The following is a 20,084-nucleotide window of genomic DNA, read 5'->3' as shown; positions in this document are numbered from 1 at the left end:
ATGGGATCATTCATACACCAAACTTCAGCATCACGCAATATACCCATGTAACAAGTCTCCACATGTAACCCCTGAATGTAAAATAAAAGTTGAAATTTTAAAATAAAATAGAAAAAAATGAATGCTTTGAGCTTATGATGCTTATATAATTATAAAACCACATAATAAACAACAAAATCAATAATTTAACAGCATTAATTTCATGTTATGAATTATATTGCTTTGCTGAAATTAAGTTGCAGTTCACAACATGAATATGACTCTGCATTGGCATATTGAATGTGGTTTGCCTTATTGTACACTATGGGCTGACTCACTTCCCCCACCACTCTATTCTAACTACCAAGAAATTGTATTATGTATAGTGAACCTGATAGAACCAGATAATTTAAAAACAAAGTATGATGCCTTCACTTCAAATCGCCTCAAAACAATTAAAATATTACTATCTGGTGTTAATGTGCTGTAAATACAAATACAAATGTGAGTGTTGATAATGTATGACAGTATTTAGTTATAAGGAGGTTTTCTAGATAACCCAGAATATGTTCATGTTAATTTACTTTAGATTATCTCCTTGGGAGTTGCCCAGGTTACAGTGAAAGCAGGGTATGAGTTTTCCTAGATGAGGTTAAGATTGAAGATAATATAGTTGACAACAAATTGTGAGTCCAGAGGCAGAAGGGACAGCAATTTTTAAATGTACCATAGCAAAACACTATTAGTTGGCCAGGATTACCAAGGCTAGTAGAGGGAGGGAAGTGAGCCACCTACATAACAAAGAAGCTACAAATTACAAAGTTTATAGCACCTAATTAATATTATTGGTCTTGAGACTAACATGAAACTTCAAAAATGCTAATGCATGCATATAAAAACAATACTATTTTCCAAAATAGCATAAACAGCCAGATCTAACAGTTTTTTTTTTCCATATATTAGTCAGTTTCTTCCTTTAAATAAGTATTGGCCAAATATCTAAAGGACATATGTTGGATGGTCTCCCCATTGTTCCCCAGCTGGGATTCCCATAATTCTCTTTCTGTACTCGTCTGGGTGTTATCCTTGACTTTTAGTGGAAATTGATAGTAATGTTTAAGCAGGGGAGTAAGATAATCAGTTTTATTTGTTTTGTTTGCAAGTGAATTCAGTGATGATGCAGACTCTACACTGTAAAGATATCAAGTGGATCAGAGAAATAAGTCAGAAGACTATTACTACTGTCCCATTGGTGAGGGCCTCAACTGAAGTGAAAATGGAATGGGGAGAATCAATGTGATATATTTTTCTGATTTTGTCACTTTTGATTTGGGAATTTGGCGAGTAAATGGACACAGAGGAACTAGTTCGCAAGGTGTTGCAATAATCCAGTTAAGAAGGCATGTGAACCTGAATAAGGTAATGATGTTAGGTAAAAAGGGGATTAATTCCATGGATATTAAGGTGGAAGAATTCTCAGGATATTTTCATTGACTAGATGTTTGGAGAAAGAGGGAAGAGCAAGGATGGCCTTCAGGTTTTAAAAATTATCTCCCACAGTGTACCATTCACAAAGGTGATTGATATAAAAACCCCACATCTTTCTCAGCTTTCTTCTTTGAGTGTCCTGTTGAAATTACCACTGGGACAAGACTACAAGTAGTATTTGCCAGGCTATCCAATATAGAAAAATGTCATGTATGAGGACATACTCATAAAAATATCTTTCTTCTTCTAGAATGGAAAATAAAAGCTTAAGTAAATGAAACCTATAGAGGGGGGCAAACTATGGCCCACAAGTCAAATCTGGACTGCTGCTTGTTATTCTATGGCCTATGACTCAGAGTGAGTTTTACATTTTTAATAGTTGAAAAAAATCAAAGAATAATAATTTTTCACTACGCATTAAGATGAAATAAAATTCAAATGTCAGTATTCATAAATAAAGTTCTACTGGAACACAGCCATGCTCACTTATCTCTCCCTGGAACTCAAGAGTAAGGAAAACAAATATTTTACCATCATTACACATGCACATACACACACACACACACACACACACACACACCCCCCAAATGCGTGCTCACGAGCGTGCTCCTTCTCTTTGCCCACTGTGTATGGGTTCTGCAGAAATTGCATTTCTTGCAGAGAAACTTTGAACCTCACACTGGAAGGTAATTTACCAACATCTTATCTATCTATCTATCACACTTCACGTTTTAGTAATAACTGAATTTCACCCTTTTCAAGCTTGGAAATTGTATCTCCTCATTCTGCTGAACGTGTCTATGGCCACTTTGGGGCTACAATGGCAGAGCAGAGTAGTTGTGACAGAGATGCTATAACCCTCAAAAAATATTTTGCTTACTACTATTTATTTACAAAAATAAAATATTTACTATCTGGCCCTTTATAGAGAAAGTTTGCCGACTCCTGGTCTACTATGAGCCAGGTACTGTGCTAGGACTTTCACATCTTCTATAATTTTATCAAAACTTTTAGTGGTATACCAGGTTATAGAGACCTGAAGAATGTATCTAGAATCTAGAATAATAATGTTTTATTTGTAAATATTCAAATGATTTGCAAAGACAAAGAGTTACTTTCTTTAAGATCCTATCCTTTCCCTGCTTAAACACTGCTATTGATTCCAAATGCTTATAGAATTAAAGCTAAAATCGCAAAACCTAAGACCCTTTGCTTACAAAATCTAGTCCCCACCTACCTTTCATCACATCTCATCACTCTTTTCCCCACCCCTCACCCAATGAATTTCTCACTGTCCTCCCACTTTTTGCAGACAGAAGCTGAAAGTGACACATTCATGAGATATTTAGTGTCCACTTCATTGAGGTCCCTTGTTCACCTTTTCCTTTCTATACCTTTCTTCATTCTCCTTTACTTTCTTCATCGAATTGTCTACCATTACAAAATAGAAAAGAAATGAAGGGAGGGAGGAAGGGAAACTGCAATACACACACACAGGTTTTATTGGGGAGAGGCATACCTCTTATCACTCTGGCCAGCTTAATTTGTCAAATCCTCGAGGGTAGGGCCGATACTTTTTTTTTTTTTTTAAAGTCGTCCAACATCTATTAGAGGTCCAGTCATCGATTCTCCCACTCCCTTTCTTCGTTTCCCTTGGGAAACCTGGAAAACAGAAAATCTTCCCACAGAAACTCCTCAGGGGCGCGCCAAGATCTGGGCTTGCGCACTTGGACTTGGCCCGCGCTCAGCCCCCGCCTCAAGCCGGCGGGGTCTCGCACTAACCTAGCGCGGGCGCCTCGATCTCCCGCGCGCGCGCGTGCGCGAGACCCCCCTTTGGCCCCCTACCCTGCAGCAAGGGTAGCGTGACGTAATGCAACCTCAGCATGTCAGCAGCAATATAAAGGAGAACTAGGCGGCGCGCCTCCCAGACGCAGAGTAGATTGTGATTGGCTCTGGCTGCGGAACCTCGGAAACCCGAATGTGAGGACCTTAAGGGATCCACAGCTGCCGCCCCCCGCAGCCATCCAGAGCGCGGTCACAGTCCGACTGGCGGCACGGAGGCGGCGGCAGCGGCGGCGGCAGCGGCAGCTGCAGCTGCAGCAGCAGGTAAGGAGACTCCTGAGGAGAAACTAGAGGGACGTGGATCCACCGTGTTCAGTGTCTCTTGTGTGAAGGGAGGAGAGGCTCACACCCAGCGTGTAGCGTAGGGCGAAGGGAACAATGGAAGTGGCGTCCAGTCCCTGAGCTTTCCTCCCGCCTCGGGCGGAGTTTTCCTCTTCAGCCGTTGCCGTGGGCTGGAGGAATTGAGGAAAGTAAGGGTTTTCCCCCTCAGCCAACCTCTTCTTTCCCTAGGCCAGAGCCCCAGGGAGCTAGAGCCGTCGTTGAGACCGTCGGTGGTTTAGGGTGACGGGAAAATGGCGGAAAACAAAACGGTGAAGTGAAGAATGCAGCGTCCCCCTGGCATTTTCTCTCAGCTATCCCTCCACCCGATATTCCTTTCACTGGCGCCCCCGTCGCCTCGCCCCCGCCCCCTGACCAAGCTAATAGTAACCTTTGGAATGCGCGAGGGATGGCGGCGTGTGCGAGGAAGTGGCACCGAATCGGCATTTTAGGGGACTGGGAGCCGTCAGAGCCTGGGAGTTGGGGGGAGGGGGGAGGCGTGTGCGACAACTGTCGCCTACACTAAAACACCACCATTTTGGTTCCCAACCGTCTCCCACGTAGCGGGGCAGAGGAAGCTGGAGGAGGCTGAGGGGCTGGGCAGCACGGCGTGGGTAGCAGCGGTGGCGACCGCTGCACCAAGTGAGAGGAGGGAGGAGGGGAGAGGGTATTCTTGTCTCATCGGTCTCTTCCTTTCTACTGCGAAGGTTCTCTTAGGTTTAAGATCTAGTCAGATGGGTAATACCTCAGAGGGCACGTGTGTGCATTCTGCTCGAAATGATTGAAACTTGGCATGGTCGTGGGAAAAGGAGACTTATGCGGGAAGAGGGCTGCGTCCAAAGCTGCAATACTGCTACTTGCCAGGGCTCCTTTGTCTCCCATCTCTGCAAATACTACTTTCGCATTCTCTTGTTCTGCCGCCTTACCATTTCTCATCTATCCGTCACCCTATTGACATCACTGAGAAGCTAGGTCCTGAATGAGCTATGTTAGAAGAGACAGATTTTCTTTTTGTGATTTCTGCTCCCCATGCATTAATGGAAAGATGTTTACTTGAAACGTACTTGGTGGGTTATCTCCATTCAGTAAGGATGTGAGATACACTCTGGAGAAGACCAAGAAGCCTAGCTATCTCCAATGGTTATTAAATACTTAACACACTGCTGTTTTCATACCTCATTTATTATTGATTTTATTGAAACTTCCTATGTGGGGAAAGATACTCCAGTTTATTTATTTGGTATTCACACAGTGTAATACTTTTATAATAGTTGCACTATGTGTTGTAATTTTTACACTTCATTGAGTGCTAGTGCAGACTTTTCAGTATGGATTTGGCAAGGATAAAGCTTGCCCTTGGTTCTCTTTCACTTTCTAAAATAAGGTGTTGTTTGTGATTTTTAAGATGTGCTTTAGAGAAGATTTTGGTTTATCAAGTGGTAGCATTCTAAGTATAAAAACATTGCTAATGTAGTCAGTAGTTGTTTTTGTTGGAATCCATTTGGTTGCTTTTAAGATTACTACAGATTTGAGCATATGAACCCTTCCCAGCCTCACTATGCAAGTTCAGGTGTAAAGAAAAATATTAAGTTGTGTAAGAAACTTAGTTTAAAATGTTTTAAAGTATCTGATTTTGAATGTATTTTTATAATAGGTAAAGAGAGCGTTTTCCCAAAGAAAATAACATAGCACAGAAGGAAAAATAAAAAGAAATGACTGCAGATTTTACTTTATGTAAGAAAATCTACAATTTCTTCGAGACACTCATATAAAGGTGATTAACCAATTACTTACTGTTTTATCTTATTTAACAGTTTAATAAAATTAAGTTTTTAAAAACATTTTAAGACATTTGTAGTTGTTCTATTAGTTATGTGGTAAAGAAAGTAATTACTCTAATTAAAATCCGAATAGTACACAGTTTTAAATGTTAAGAACAAATCCCTTTCAGATTTATTTTGTTAACACACAGGTAGTTTATTGTGAACTGTCTTGGCCTCTGGACCTCATTTTGCATAACAGCAAAGCAGAAAACAATGTGGCATTTGAAAAAACATAAAACACAACTAAGAATTTCTAAAAATGTGAAGTTTTGCTCGTACATAAAGTAATTCTGTCTGAATCGTTTGATATATAGAAATGTCACCTTCTGTAGCATATTTATGTATACACCTGAAATATTGATAGGGGTTACTCTGTGAGACTCTCCTGCCCCTTGAATACCAATTTAGCCATCCCATTTATTTAAGAATATATTAAGTTGTATTACATGGCACCTTTCTAAAACTTTCATTAAGGATGCAGCTTTATCTGTTGTCCAATACGGTACAATTTATTAAGCACTCCTACGTGAAAAGGAGATAGATGCCTTATAAAACGGACAGGTTTTTGTTGATTTACTTAGAATCTTATGTTTGAAGAGAAAATGCACATATATATTTCTAAGAAATATATTGAGTGACAGCATCTGACTTTATGTTCCATACTATCAAATAATCTTAAATATAGGATAAGTCATTTGAAATGAAATAGATTAAGCCCTTGTTTTCAAAACCACCATGAAGCTAGCATAATTTTATTAATCACTAATAAAAAATCAGTTGTACAATTACAAGTAAATGATATGATAAGTAATTTGCTAAATGTTTATATGTGATTGATCTTATTTTTACCATATTTAGGAAGCAGTCATGTTTCATGAGTCCTCAAAACTGAGACAAGAGAATGTAGTAGAGTGAGGCCAGAAGTCCTTACTGGTTCAAAGAACTCCGGGGAAACTGGGATAGAACATTTTACATTATAAGTAGAACCCTGGGAGCCAGAGGTGAATACAAGTTTATCTGCAGAGCTCCGCTGCAGGGCTGATCTGGGTCTGGAAGAAATGGATGAGAGCCAGTGGATGAAATTCACTAATACTAGACATCTGAGTCCTCTAGTAATGTATAAATATCCTAACTATTGTTTGTTGTCATCTCGTTCTTCTTTTATAACCTATGTTTTAACTGGAACTTTAGCACTGCAGTTTTGTTGTTTTGCTTTCTTCTACCACTTCCCTATGGCTCATCAGCTTGACTGTGCCTTCGTCTCCATTATTTTTTGGTTTACTTCCACTTGGCACTTCTTTTATTTATAGTTGTCACATAAAGCATCTAACCATGGTTTTTCTTTGTTTTGCTTTCTTTTGTAATGAGCTTTCCACACTTGGTTGAAAGGCATATTGTCAATTGCATTTTTTTTTTCTCAAAACAACTAACTTTGGGCTAAACATATTAAAACTATTTTAAAAGCCATTTCTTTTGCAGATATTGGTGAATGAACTTTGCTAAGTATGGATTCAGGTGGTGGAAGTCTTGGATTGCACACGCCAGACTCTAGAATGGCCCATACCATGATTATGCAAGATTTTGGTAAAGCATTTTCTTTGTTGTATTTTTTTTCTTTTTTAAAAGTAAGGGGATAATAAAAATCAAAAATAAGTTGAGGAAGGGGAGAATTATAATGAAAACTTGTTCTTTTACTAGGAAAATACATTTGTAGAGCTTATTCTCATAAAGCTGTGTATCAATGGGCTACTTAAAATCACTCATAATTTAGGGGAAGGTTGTGTTAGGGACACTTGAAATATAGTGGTAATATGTTACTGGAAATGAAAAACTCAATTTACATAAATAACTGCATGATTATATCACATTCTGTTCTGATAGTATATATCAGCTCTCACGTGAAGGAAATGTTAAACTGGCTTTCTAAAATACATTTTAAGTTGCATTGTTAATAAAGTTGGAAAAAAAGTGCTTACATCAACTAAAAAAATAAGATGCTTATATAGGGATATGCAAAATCATGTACTAGGTGATTAATTATATTGTGATGCTATTTCCCCAAAAAGTTGTTACCATTAGAATACATTTTTATTTCTTTTTTTTTTTTTTTTTTTAAAAAAAAAAAAAAAAAAAGAGGCCGGGCTTGGTGGCTCATGCCTGTAATCCCAGCACTTTGGGAGGCCGAGGCGGGCGGATCACGAGGTCAAGAGATCGAGATCATTCTGGCCAGCATGGTGAAACCCCGTCTCTACTAAAAGTACAAATAATTAGCCGAGCGTGGTGGAGTGCGCCTGTAGTCCCAGCTACTCAGGAGGCTGAGGCAGGAGGATTGTTGGAGCCCAGGAGGCGGAGGTTGCAGTGAGCTGAGCTGAGATGGTGCCACTGCACTTCAGCCTGGTGACAGAATGAGACTGTCTCAAAAAAAAAAAAAAAGAAAAAGAAAAGACTCCTTACTCTTGTGGCCAGGTTTGTTTGTAAGTAGCCTCTTAACAGTAGTCATTTTGATGAAGATGCCAAGACCCCATTGACATTCAACAAACAAACTGAATTTGGGCAGGGATAGTCTGAATTACAGAGGAGATAGAGCTATTTGAAGTATAAAAGGCAGGGATGAGATCAGAAGAGTTGAAGATAAGATTGGAGTGAAAGCAGAAAAGACAAATGGTGAACTGTGATAAAAGAACAGGAAACGAGGTAATACGAAATTGTTGAAGATGAAATTAGTGATGAGGGAATAGAACTGTGATACTTTGCTAAGTTAAGAAAATGCTACTACTGTTCCTTGATAATATGATTGAATGTATCATTTGGTCCCCTGTAGTAAATCCCACAGTAACAGAAGTCAGTAAAGCCGTATTCTAGTCATGGCAGTGCTGTTAACTAGCTGTGTAAACTTGGATAAATTACTGAATTCCCTTTTATAATGATTGCACTAGATAACATTTAAGGTCCTCTCCAGTTATAGATTTCTTTGACATTTCTTTCTGATGAATAAAGTTGAGTAGTCCAAGATTGGATGTGAGTTAATTGATGAAATATAAAGAAATCGTGGATATATTCTTGTGAAAGCTAAGTGAATTGTGTTGACTACGGATGACTTAGAAATGACTTTGGGTGAAAAAAACTCATCAATAAATTCTAGAGGAAGGATAATAGGGCCAGAGAGTAAGAGATTAAAGATGTTCCCATGAATTCTTTAGTGGAGAGTTGATAGTTTTTAGAATAATGGAACACTGGAATTTCAATATGGTAAATAAATTTTGGTTGAAATGTCAACTTTACTTTTTTACCTTTTAAAATAAGATATTTTTTTAAATGGAAGTAATATAGTAGTTTCTCCATTTAATACAAAGTATTACCTCTCCTATACCATTTGATAAAGTGCCAAAACTCACTTCATTCCTGAAGAGGTTGCCTATTAGCTACTAAAGTGTGATTCCTTTCAAAAGATGAAAAAAATATCTGATAGGTACTGGTGAATATTTACATAATGTTCCTCTTAACCTTCCTTTCCATTGTTTATCCTCATTGTCTTTAGGATTCATTACTCCTTTATTACATCTACTACTTTTTTTTCTTTTAGTTGTTAGGGGACTAGAATATGCATATTGAAATATTTAACATATGTGTTTTTTCTTCTTTACTTTTTATTCAGATATAGTTCACATACCATTCCACTCACCCATTTTATAAAGTATACAACTCATTGGTTTTTAGCATATTCACAAAATTGTATACCCATCACTAGTACCTAGTTTTAGAACATTTTCTTATCCTAAAAAAAGACACCTCATACCCATTAGCAGTCATTCCCCATTCTGTCTCTCCCCACCAGCCCTAGGCAGCCACTAATCTTTCTGTCTATGGATTTAATTATTCTGAACATTTTATATAAGTGGAATCATATAATAAATGGTCGTTGTGTCTGGCTTCTTTCACTTAGCATGTTTTTAAGTGTCATCCAGTGTCATCCATGTTATAGCATGTATCAGTATATACTTCATTCGTTTTCACTGCCAATGATATTCTATTGTATGAGTACACCACATTTGGTTTATCAGTTGATAGATATTTGGGTTCTTGAAATATTTTTAATCCACTAGAAATATTTTGTGTTTGACAAAATAAACTTTGCATCTTAGATTGGAGTATGAGTGCCTTTGGAGGCGTGTGACAGTATGCCAAGGCATACCTGAAACCACAAAATAAATAGCACAGCCTCTTGGAATTTTTTTTTCATTTGAATTGAGGAGAATATATATACACACATATACCTATACACAGTTATAACCGCATAAATATGTAGAAAGTAAGATTTTTATTCACTATCCCCTCCCTTTTTAGAAATAATAAAATTGAAAGGTTTGCAAACTGCTTCTAATTTTTAATTGGTATTTTCATATTATCATTTAAAGCCCTCTCTAAAATGAATTTAATAGAGTAAACCGATTTATATCAGAAAAAAGTTTAAAGGCACTTTTTGTTGTTGTTGTTATATACCTGTTTATGATTTAGCTGTCTGGTAGTATTTTGAGTTAGTAGTTTTTTCAAATGATGCATTCTTATTTTTATGCTCTCTTAAGGTATATAAATCAATGGGAATTAAATTGCTTTGCATTTTGGGGAGACTATTTTTCTGAATTTGCTATTAGATAAAGAATAACTAATATGGGTAATGCTCACTCATTTGTGCTTAGGGATAATGTTGCCCTAAAATATGTTAAGTTGCCATTTGTCCTTGGTAAATTCTGAACTCTTAAAAGGCAGTAACTCTCACTCTATTTTTGATATGCAGTTCCAAGCACAATTTCATTTATAGGCATTTTCATTTTTTGTATGATATTTTGTGAAATGCAAAGGTTGTCAAACAGACCTAAACCTAAAAAGACCTTTATTGGGGGACTTTTGGAAATTTTAGCCCTGATAACTTAGATTTCTTCTGAAAGCAGCCCCCCTCCATGCTTATTTTACCTCCTTGTTAAAATTTCTAAATTCTAAAATTTCATTAGAAATTAGATACATTCTCTTTAAATTCTGTTAGCATCAAAACTTAGATATTTGCAACCCCATAAATTATTGACATTTGTGAAACTTAGAGTTTAACATACACAGAGCTAACCAAATAAGAACACTGTGGCATAAGATCTTCAAATTCTGTAAGGTTCTTGGATGGTACAATACAGAAAATCCAAAACATTAATTTAATGCAGAATTCATTGGACCAATTTATTTTGAAGAATGTATGAGACTTAGAAATTTACAACTTTGTTCAATAACCTTGCTGGTGTCTCAGTATAATAGCTGTTCTTGAAGTGTGAGATTGAATTTAATAGTTGTTTAAGATTTTAATGCTGCAAAAAGCCTGTGTTGTTTTGGGATATAAATAGCAAAATACCCTTAGATAGTGGCCCAAGACAGACCTGACATGTAACAGATTTTATGCTGTCATTCTGGTGATGTTCCAAGTATTCATATTTAAATGAAATAACTTTAATAAAATGGGAAATACTTGAAATCAGGACATGTTTCTTACTGTTGCCTGAGTATTTAATTTTATACTTTTTAAATGATTTTTTTCTTATTGTTTATAATTTTCTAAGCTAGTAAGATAAATTATTAATGCAATTTAATGCTGTTTAATAAATGATTTAAAATTTAAATGAGTGACCACGTGATAAACCATTTTACTCTTTATCTCAAGCTATTCCTCTATCTGTGCTTCACTTAATCTTACCCATCTCTTTAAAAAATAGTATTTAGGGTAAATATACTCTAACCTCTTCCCAGGCAAGTAGAAAACAGGCAGCCTGGAGTCGAACAATGAGTTCAGTTTCCAGCTAGGACCTTGTGGAAACCTTATATAATATCTGTAAACCATAGTTCCTCCTTATTTGAAATGAGGATACTCGCACTCACCTTATGTAGGTGTTCTGAGGATTAAATGAGATGATACTTGTATTAGTAGGTTGCTTGTTGGATAGTCAGTACACAATAAATATAGCTAATCTATAGCTAAGTGACTTTGTTTAGAAAGTCAGTGGAATGTAACAGATGAACTGATAAGAGGAACAAGCAAAATTTAATTAGAGATATCTTGGATCTTGGTTTAAGTAATCTGCTGGTACCCTGTGAGGGACTGATCAGTTCTTGTTCTAGGATCCTTGAGAGCATTTGGTTCAGGATAAAAAAAACATATTTGGATTTATTTATTTACTTTTTTAGATCTGATCTGTTTTGACTTGTAAGTTCCTGCTAGAGGCTGGGTGAACTAGCACTGCTCCTTGAGTCTATCTTCTTAGAATCCACCCAACCAGGTTGATCTGAACCCAGGTCAGCACTAGCATTATTCTACCCTTCTTTCCTTCCCTATGATCTACTTTCAGGAACCAGACTAATCTTCAACAGTGTTCTAAAATAAATGGAATTTCCCATATTTTAAATCTTTGGTTTGTGAGAAGATTTTTGTGAATTAGTAATTTTATTGGTTAGATATATAGAATTCCAGTATAGTTAATTTTACAGGATTAATATTTTAATTTTTTCCTTACTAATAAACCACATTTCCAGTCAGATTAAATGCTAAATTTGAACCCCCACCTCATCCCCATCTCTGAAATGCCCAGTGGAGTGACAACTGAATTAAAAATACTTGTTTTATACATACTCTCTTCGTGTACCAGACTTCCAGGATTGTGGCTGTGTCCTTTTGGGGTAATTTAGTGGTTTAGGTGAAAGTTTGAGAATGGTGAGAAGGATTTAAAAGGGTTGAAAGGAAAGTATCCCCAAAACTCTGTTGAAAGCACAGCTTTCCCTTTTCACCTTGTTCTTTGATGTGTTAGGGTATTGATGGTGTCCACTGGTCTCCATCCTAACTTGGTAACTAACTTCCATAATGAATTGATTAAAAATAATGAATACTATATGACAAATAACACTCTTTCAGGTACTACTTTATAGAAAATGATCAAAAGGTTTTGTACTGGATGATTTATTGTAGATAATTTATTATAACCAGATCCACAAACCCTCTTAATTTGTGTTTGTACCACCTCAGGGAGCAGAACTTAGCAGAATTCCTCGTGAAGGGATTTTACACTCGTACAATATTTACAGGGCAGGTAGGAGTTGGTGTTTACCATGCTGCTCAAGAAAAATGTTAAAGCTTTGTTCCTACAGATTTACTGTTATCAAACCAAATCTTAGTCTAAGATGAGTAGAGAGTTTTTCTCCCTAAATCAGGTGTTGAAAGATGCCTTCCAATTTTGGATATAGTAATTCTTGTAAGTTAAAGAAGTTCAGACACTTTCATGTTTATAATACACATTTTATAGTAAAACATTTTATTAACCTACTTAACGTATTAGTATTCTTTTATGTTTTTGTGCCTTTTTATTTTAATTTTTTGAAACAATTATAGACTCACAAGCAATAGAGGAAAGGAGTACATAGACTCCGTGTACCCTTTACTTACCTTCCTGTAATGGTGGCATCTTACATAACTGTAGTACAATACAAAAACCAGGAAATTAACATTCACTCATTACTCTTAACTAGACTACAGACCTAATTCTGTTTTCACCATTTTTAACATACATTTTTGTGTGTGTGTGTGTGTGAGTGTATACAGTCTATGCAGTTTTATCCCACATATAGATTTGTGTAAATACCACCACAATGAAGATGCAGAGCTGTTCTATCACTATATATATGCTATCCCTGTGTGTTCACAGACACACACACACAAACACACACACACACACACACACACACACACACACCCTTGGCAACCAATAATCTGTTCTCCATCTCTCCAGTTTTATTGTTTTGAGATTATATAAATTATTCCATTTATACATTATACAGTATCGTAACCTTTGGTGATTGTCTTTTTTTCCCTCAGCAAAATTTTCTGGAGGAAATTCAGGTTGTTGAATTTATCAATAGTGTGTTCATTTTTATTGCTGAGTAGTATTCCATAGTAGGGATGTGCCAGAGTTGGTGGAACCAGCCATTAACCTGCTAAAGGACACTTGGGTTGTGTTTAATTTTTTGCTACTATGAGTAATAGCTACAGTGAGCTGTTAGGAATATTTCTGTACAGTTTTTGGTATAAACATATATTTTCATTTTTCTGGGGAAAAATGCCCGAGATTGCAATGTTTGGATTGTATAGTAAGTGCATATTTAGTTTCGTAAGAAATCGCCAAACTATTTTCTAGAGTGGCTGCTACTATTTTACGTTTGCACCAGTAACAGTCGAGAAATCCAGTTTCTCCACATCCTCACCAGCCTGTGGTGGTATCACTGTTTTTTATGTTAACTGTTTTAATTGGGGTGTAGTGATATCTCATTATGGCTTTTATGTTTTACTTGAAAATAAAGTATATTATTTTAAGGTCTTCATGTAGATTTTACTAACATTGTTTTCACCCAACTCTAACCCAATTCCTACTTGTGGGTGGTTTTAATTGCAGTTAAATTGTCAGTGATTTTAAAAGAATGATTTATTTGGCCAAGATTACTTAATATTTCAGAAATATTTATAGCATTTGATTTATTAAATACAGTACTCTAAATTAATAAAATAACTTTACCTTTTTTGGATAATTGTTTGTATTATAGTGGCTGGAATGGCTGGTACTGCACATATCGATGGAGACCATATCGTTGTTTCAGTTCCTGAAGCTGTATTAGTTTCTGATGTTGTCACAGATGATGGGATAACTCTTGATCATGGCCTTGCAGCTGAAGTTGTCCATGGACCTGACATCATCACAGAGACTGATGTAGTAACAGAAGGTGTGATTGTTCCTGAAGCGGTACTTGAAGCTGATGTTGCCATTGAAGAGGATTTAGAGGAAGATGATGGTGATCACATCTTGACTTCTGAACTAATTACAGAAACCGTTAGGGTACCAGAGCAGGTTTTCGTGGCTGACCTTGTTACTGGTCCTAATGGACACCTAGAACATGTGGTCCAAGATTGTGTTTCAGGAGTCGACTCTCCCACAATGGTATCAGAGGAGGTTCTTGTAACTAATTCAGATACAGAAACTGTGATTCAAGCAGCTGGAGGTGTTCCTGGTTCTACAGTTACTATAAAAACCGAGGATGATGATGATGATGATGTCAAGAGCACTTCTGAAGACTACTTAATGATATCTTGTAAGTGAAACATAAAGCCCATAATTACTCAGGAGATTGATTTATGTAATATGGAAAAGTTTTCTGGGATGAGGGATAATAAAAGTTATGGGGGAATCTTTTTGAAAAATAATTTTTTGAAGTGGTGTCATTAAGATGCTCTTTTGAGTTTACTCATGTTTTTAATTTACTCAATGAAAATTCATACCTGAAATGAAGTAAAAGAATGCAGTATATTAGTATCTTAAAATTGAAGTATAGATTTGGCAACAACAAGAACATTGATACAAAATTTTAATGACAAATATATATATTTTAACATGGGAACTTTCTTACGTAGCCACTGCTTTTTTTTTTAATATGACAGGCACTGGAATTGTCAATTAAGTTTTTCTTAGGAACTTAAGCATAATATGTTAAGAAATGTTGTATTGATTTTTAAATTAAATACTTGAAAAGTAAATCATAAACTCAGATAATGTCCTACAGTTCTCCCTGTGTTTATATTGCATTTGCCTAAATATGTGCGTGTATATTTTATGCAAAACTATTTAACATGCTTATTTTAGACTGCTTCGCAAGAGTCTTAAAACATTCTATCTGAAGCGGGAAGATAGAAATATTTTGTTCTCATTTTAAATGATGGGTTTATGAGAGCAGCAACAAAAATAGAAAATATCTTGATAAGTTATTGATGGAGCTTAAAGAAGTAGGTATATTAGTTATTAAATTTGAAGGGATCATGCTACAAGTAGTAAAGATTAGACAATTTTTTTTTTTTACTTTTCCAGGGAAGATTTTTATTCTTTTATTTTTAAAATACAAAAATGGTTGACTGGGAAGTTAATAGCCAGGTAGAGTGTGTGTGTTATGTGTGTATAAAGTGATTGTATGTATATGTGTGTCAGAGAATTTAAAGCTGAAAGTAAATTAGATTTCTTTAATTTATAAATTTAATTCTGAAGTTTAGCATGTTAACTTTTTTCTTATATAAACACTTTTGAAGGTGAATTTTTACATTGTTTTTAAGAGAATGATGTAAGTCACTAAAAGACTGCAAATATTGTTACCTATTTTTAAATAGATATAGATTACTAAAGCAACTCCATATTTACATCTTAATGTGGCATTTTTTAAAAGACTTATAGTTATGGTTATCATATAAAATGATGTGGCAAAAGTTGGTAGTCTATACTAAAATAAATTCAGTATGTCTTTGAAAGAGTATTCATTAATTTAAACTGTTTGATATTAAAGTAGTCCAAAATTTAGATGTCATGTATTGTGAATAGTCATACCTTGTGTTATCTTCTATGATTTAATTCTGCAAAAGATTTTTTAAAAAGTTTCTGGAATATTCTAAGTTAGAATAATTATTTTGATAACTACCTCATGTATCAAATATAAGGACTCCTTTGAGGAATATAATTTTATTTTTTTTCGTTTGTTTGGTTTCAACTTTTATTTTAGATTTGTATGGGTATGAATGATCCCATCTCCCAGGTACTGAGCATAGTACCCAACAGTTTTTCAGTCCTCGCCCCACTCCCTCCCTCCCACCTCTAGTGGTCCCCAATGTCTGTTGTTGCCATCTTTATGTCCATGAGGACCCCATGTTTAGACCCCACTTATAAGTGAGAACATGCAGTATTTGATTTTCCATTCTTGCATTAATTTGCTTAGAATAATGGCCCACAGCAGCATCCATATTACTACAAAGGATGTGATTTCTTCTTTTCTTATTGCTGCGTAGTATTCTGTGGTGTATATATACCATGTTTCCTTTATCCAGTCCACTGTTGATGGGCACCATGGTTGATTCCCTGTCTTTGCTATTGTAAATAATGCTGTGATGAACACACAAGTGCATGTGTCTTCATGGTAGAATTATTTGTTTTCCTTTGGATATATACCCAGAATGGCATTGCTGAGTTGAATGGTAGTTCTGTTTTAAGTTCTCTGATAAATTTCTAAACTGCTTTCCACAGTGGCTGAACTAATTTACATCCCACCAACAGTGTTTAAGTGTCCCGTTTTCTCCACAGCCTTACCAATATCTTTTTTTTTTTTTTTTTTTTTTTTGACATTTTAGTAATGGCCATTCTGGCCATAATAAAAAAAAAAAAATAGTAGATGTTGGCATGGATGCAGTGAAAAGGGAACATTTTTACACTGTTGGTGGGAATGTAAACTAGTACGACCATTATGGAAAACAGTGTGGAGATCGCTTAAGGAACTAAAAGTAGATCTACTGTTTGATACAGCAATCCCACTACTAGGCATCTACCCAGAGGAAAATAAGTCATTATACAAAAAAGATACTTTCACATGCATGTTTATAGCAGCACAATTTGCAATTGCAAAAAAAAATATGGAACCAGCCCAAATGCCCATCAATCAACGAGTGAATAAAGAAAATGTGGTATATATACACTATGGAACACTACTCAGCTATAACAAGGAATGAAATAATGGCATTTGCAGCAAACTAGATGGAATTGGAGACTGTTATAAGTGAAGTAACTCAGGAACAGAAAACCAAGTATCATATGTTCTCTCTCATATATGGGAGCTAAGCTATGAGGATGCAAAGCATAAGAATGATACATTAGACTTTGGGGACTTGGGAGAAAGGGTTGGGGGTGGTGAAGGATAAAAGAGTAAACATTGGGTACAGTGTACGCTGCTTGGGTTATGGGTGCACTAAAATCTCATAAATCACCACCAAATAACTTATTCATGTAACCAAACACCACCTATTCCCCAAAAAGCTATTGAAATAAAAACATTTTAAAAAATAGCTTTGTCAGTATGAACAGGCATAATAATAATAATAATAATAATAATAATAATAATAATGGTCATTCTCACTGGTGTGAGGTGATGTCTCATTGTGGTTTTCATTTGCATTTCTCTGGTGATTAGTGATGTGGAGCATTTTTCCCTATGTTTGTTGACCACTTGTATGTTTTCTTTTGGGAAGTGTCTGTTCCTGCCTTTTCCCCATATTTATTGGAGTTACTTGTTTTCTGTTTGCTGATTTGTTTAAGTTCTTTGTAGATTCTGGGTATTAGACCTTTGTCAGTTGCATAGTTTGTGGATATTTTTCTCCTATTCTGTAGGATGTCTGTTTACTCCGTTGATAGCTTCTTTTGCTGTGTAGAAGCTCTTTAGTTTAATTAGTTCCCACTTGTCAACTTTTGCTTTTGTTGCAATTGGTTTTAGGGACTTAGTCATAAATTCTTTCTCAAGGCCAATGTCCAGAATAGTGTTTACTAGGTTTTCTTCTAGGATTCTTATGGCTAGAAGATTTATCTTTAAATCTTTGATCCGTCTTGGCTCAATTTTGTATGGTAAAACGTAGGGGTCCAGTTTCATTCTTCTGGATATGGCTTCCCGGCTATCCCAGCACCATTTATTGAATAGGGAGTCCTTTCCCGTTGCTTACTCTTGTTGATTTTGCCAAAGATTAGATGGTTGTAGTTATGTGGCTTTGTTTCTGGGTTCTCTTTTCTGTTCCTTTGGTCTATGTGTTTGTTTTTGTACTAGTAACATGCTGTTTATGTCACTGTAGCCTTGTAGTGTAGTTTCAAGTTGCGTAATTGATGCCTCTGGCTTTGTTCTTTTTGCTTAGGGTTATTTTGGCTATTTCTTTCTTGCTTCCATATGAATTTTAGTGTAGTTTTTTCCAGTTCTGTGAAAATGACGTTAGTAGTTTGATAGGAATAGCATTGAATCTGTAGATTGCTTTGGGTGGTATGTCCATTTTAATGATATTGATTCTTCCAATTCTTGAGCATGGTATGTTTTTCCTTTGTTTGTGTCATCTATGATTTCATTTATTAGTGTTTTATAGTACTCCTGGTAGAGGTTTTTCACCTACTTGGTTAAATATATTCCTGGGTATTTTTTTAGGCTATTGTACATGTAATTGCATTCTTGATATGGCTCTCAGCTTGGATGTTGTTGGTGTGTAGAAACGCCACAGATTTTTGTACATTGATTTTGTATCCTGAAACCTTGATAAAATTGTTTATCACTTCTAATAGCCTTTTGGCAGAGTCGTTAGGGTTTTCTAAGTATAGAATCATATTATCAGCAAAAAGAGATAGTTTGACTTATTTTACTGTTTGGGTGTCTTTTATTTCTTTCTCTTGCCTGATTGCTCTGGTTAGGATTTCCAATACTATGCTGAAGAGGAGTGATGAGAGTAGGCATCCTTGTCTTATTCCAGTTCTCAAGAAGAATGCTTCCGGTTTTTGCTCTTTCAGTTTGATATTGGCTGTGGTTTTGTCATAAATGGCTGTTATTATTTTGAGATACGTTCCTTTGATGCCTAGTTTCTTGAGAGTTTTTATCATGAAGGGCTAATACATTTTGATTTTATCAAAAGCTTTTCCCATATCTATTGCAATAATCACATGGTTTTTGCTTTTAATTCTGTTTATGTGGTGAATCACATTTGTTGATTTGCATATGTTGAACCAACCTTTCATCCTTGGAATGAAACCTAGTTGATCATGGTGTTTTAAGTTTTTGATGTGCTGTTGAATTTAGTTTACTGGCATTTTCTTGAGGATTTTTGCTTAAGGAACATAATTTTGTATGAAGCAAAATATCTTGTTAACATCATGATGGGAGATCTCATTAAAACCTCCCTAATTTCAGGGGTAAAAAAAGTTAACGCCTTTATAATTTTAGAAACTATAATGGTTTTTTTGAGATATAATTTACACATCATTTTATTTACCCATTTGAAGTGTGCAAATAAGTGGTTTTTTGTATATTCACAGAGTTGTACAACCATCACCACAATGAATTTTAGAACTTTTTCATCACCACAAAAAGAAACCCTATACCCCTTAGCTGTTACCCTACTCTCCATCCACTGTGAGGCAACCATGCCTCTATAGATTTGCCTATCCTGGACATTTCATATAAATGGAGTTATGCAATATGTGGCATTTTATGTCTGGCTTTTTTTACTTCACATAATGTTTTCAAGAGTCATTCATGTCATCACATATATCAGTACATTTGACTCTTTGAACAATGCAGGGGTTAGGGGTGCTGAACCCCCCCCCCCCCCCGCCGACATACACACAGTTGAAAAGCCATATGTAACTTTCAGCTTACCAAAAACATAACTACTAACAGCCTACCGTTGACCAGAAGCCTTACCAATAGCAGTTTTGTATGTTATATGTATTATATACTATATTTTTACAATAAAGTAAGTTGGAGGAAAGAAAATGTTAAAATCATAAGGAAAAGAAAATATATTTACTATTCATTAAGTGGAAGTGGGTCATCATAAAGGTCCTCATCCTTATTGTCTTCACATTGAGTAGGCTGTGGAGGGAGAGGAAGAAGGGTTGGTGTCTCAGAGGTAGCAGAGCAGAAGAAAATTCATGGATAAGTGGATCTGCACAATTCAAACCTATGTTATTCAAGGGTCAACTGTACTTCATTCAGTATTACTAATAACGT

General features: G+C 35.8%; 1 protein-coding gene across 4 annotated transcripts in view; it reads left to right on the top strand.

Annotated features, from left to right (window-relative positions):
• The first annotated feature begins 3,222 nt into the window (after positions 1–3,222).
• ZNF711 (zinc finger protein 711) overlaps positions 3,223–20,084 on the top strand; it is a 28,987-nt gene continuing 12,125 nt past the window's right edge. Inside the window, exons 1-5 of one of the 4 annotated variants that reach the window (XM_025372387.1) lie at positions 3,223–3,573; positions 5,282–5,401; positions 6,309–6,567; positions 6,930–7,034; positions 14,073–14,615. In XM_025372387.1, coding sequence (XP_025228172.1) covers positions 6,956–7,034; positions 14,073–14,615 — 622 coding nt within the window. In that variant the 5' untranslated portion in view covers positions 3,223–3,573; positions 5,282–5,401; positions 6,309–6,567; positions 6,930–6,955. Of the gene's footprint in view, positions 3,574–4,146; positions 4,270–5,281; positions 5,402–5,877; positions 7,035–14,072; positions 14,616–20,084 lie in introns of those variants that run through there. The other 3 variants (XM_025372389.1, XM_025372386.1, XM_025372388.1) reach the window with 3 other exon arrangements.

Source organism: Theropithecus gelada, chromosome X (genome assembly GCF_003255815.1).
Source record: "Theropithecus gelada isolate Dixy chromosome X, Tgel_1.0, whole genome shotgun sequence".
Lineage (NCBI taxonomy): Eukaryota > Metazoa > Chordata > Mammalia > Primates > Cercopithecidae > Theropithecus > Theropithecus gelada.
This window is presented reverse-complemented; position numbering and strand designations above follow the sequence as displayed.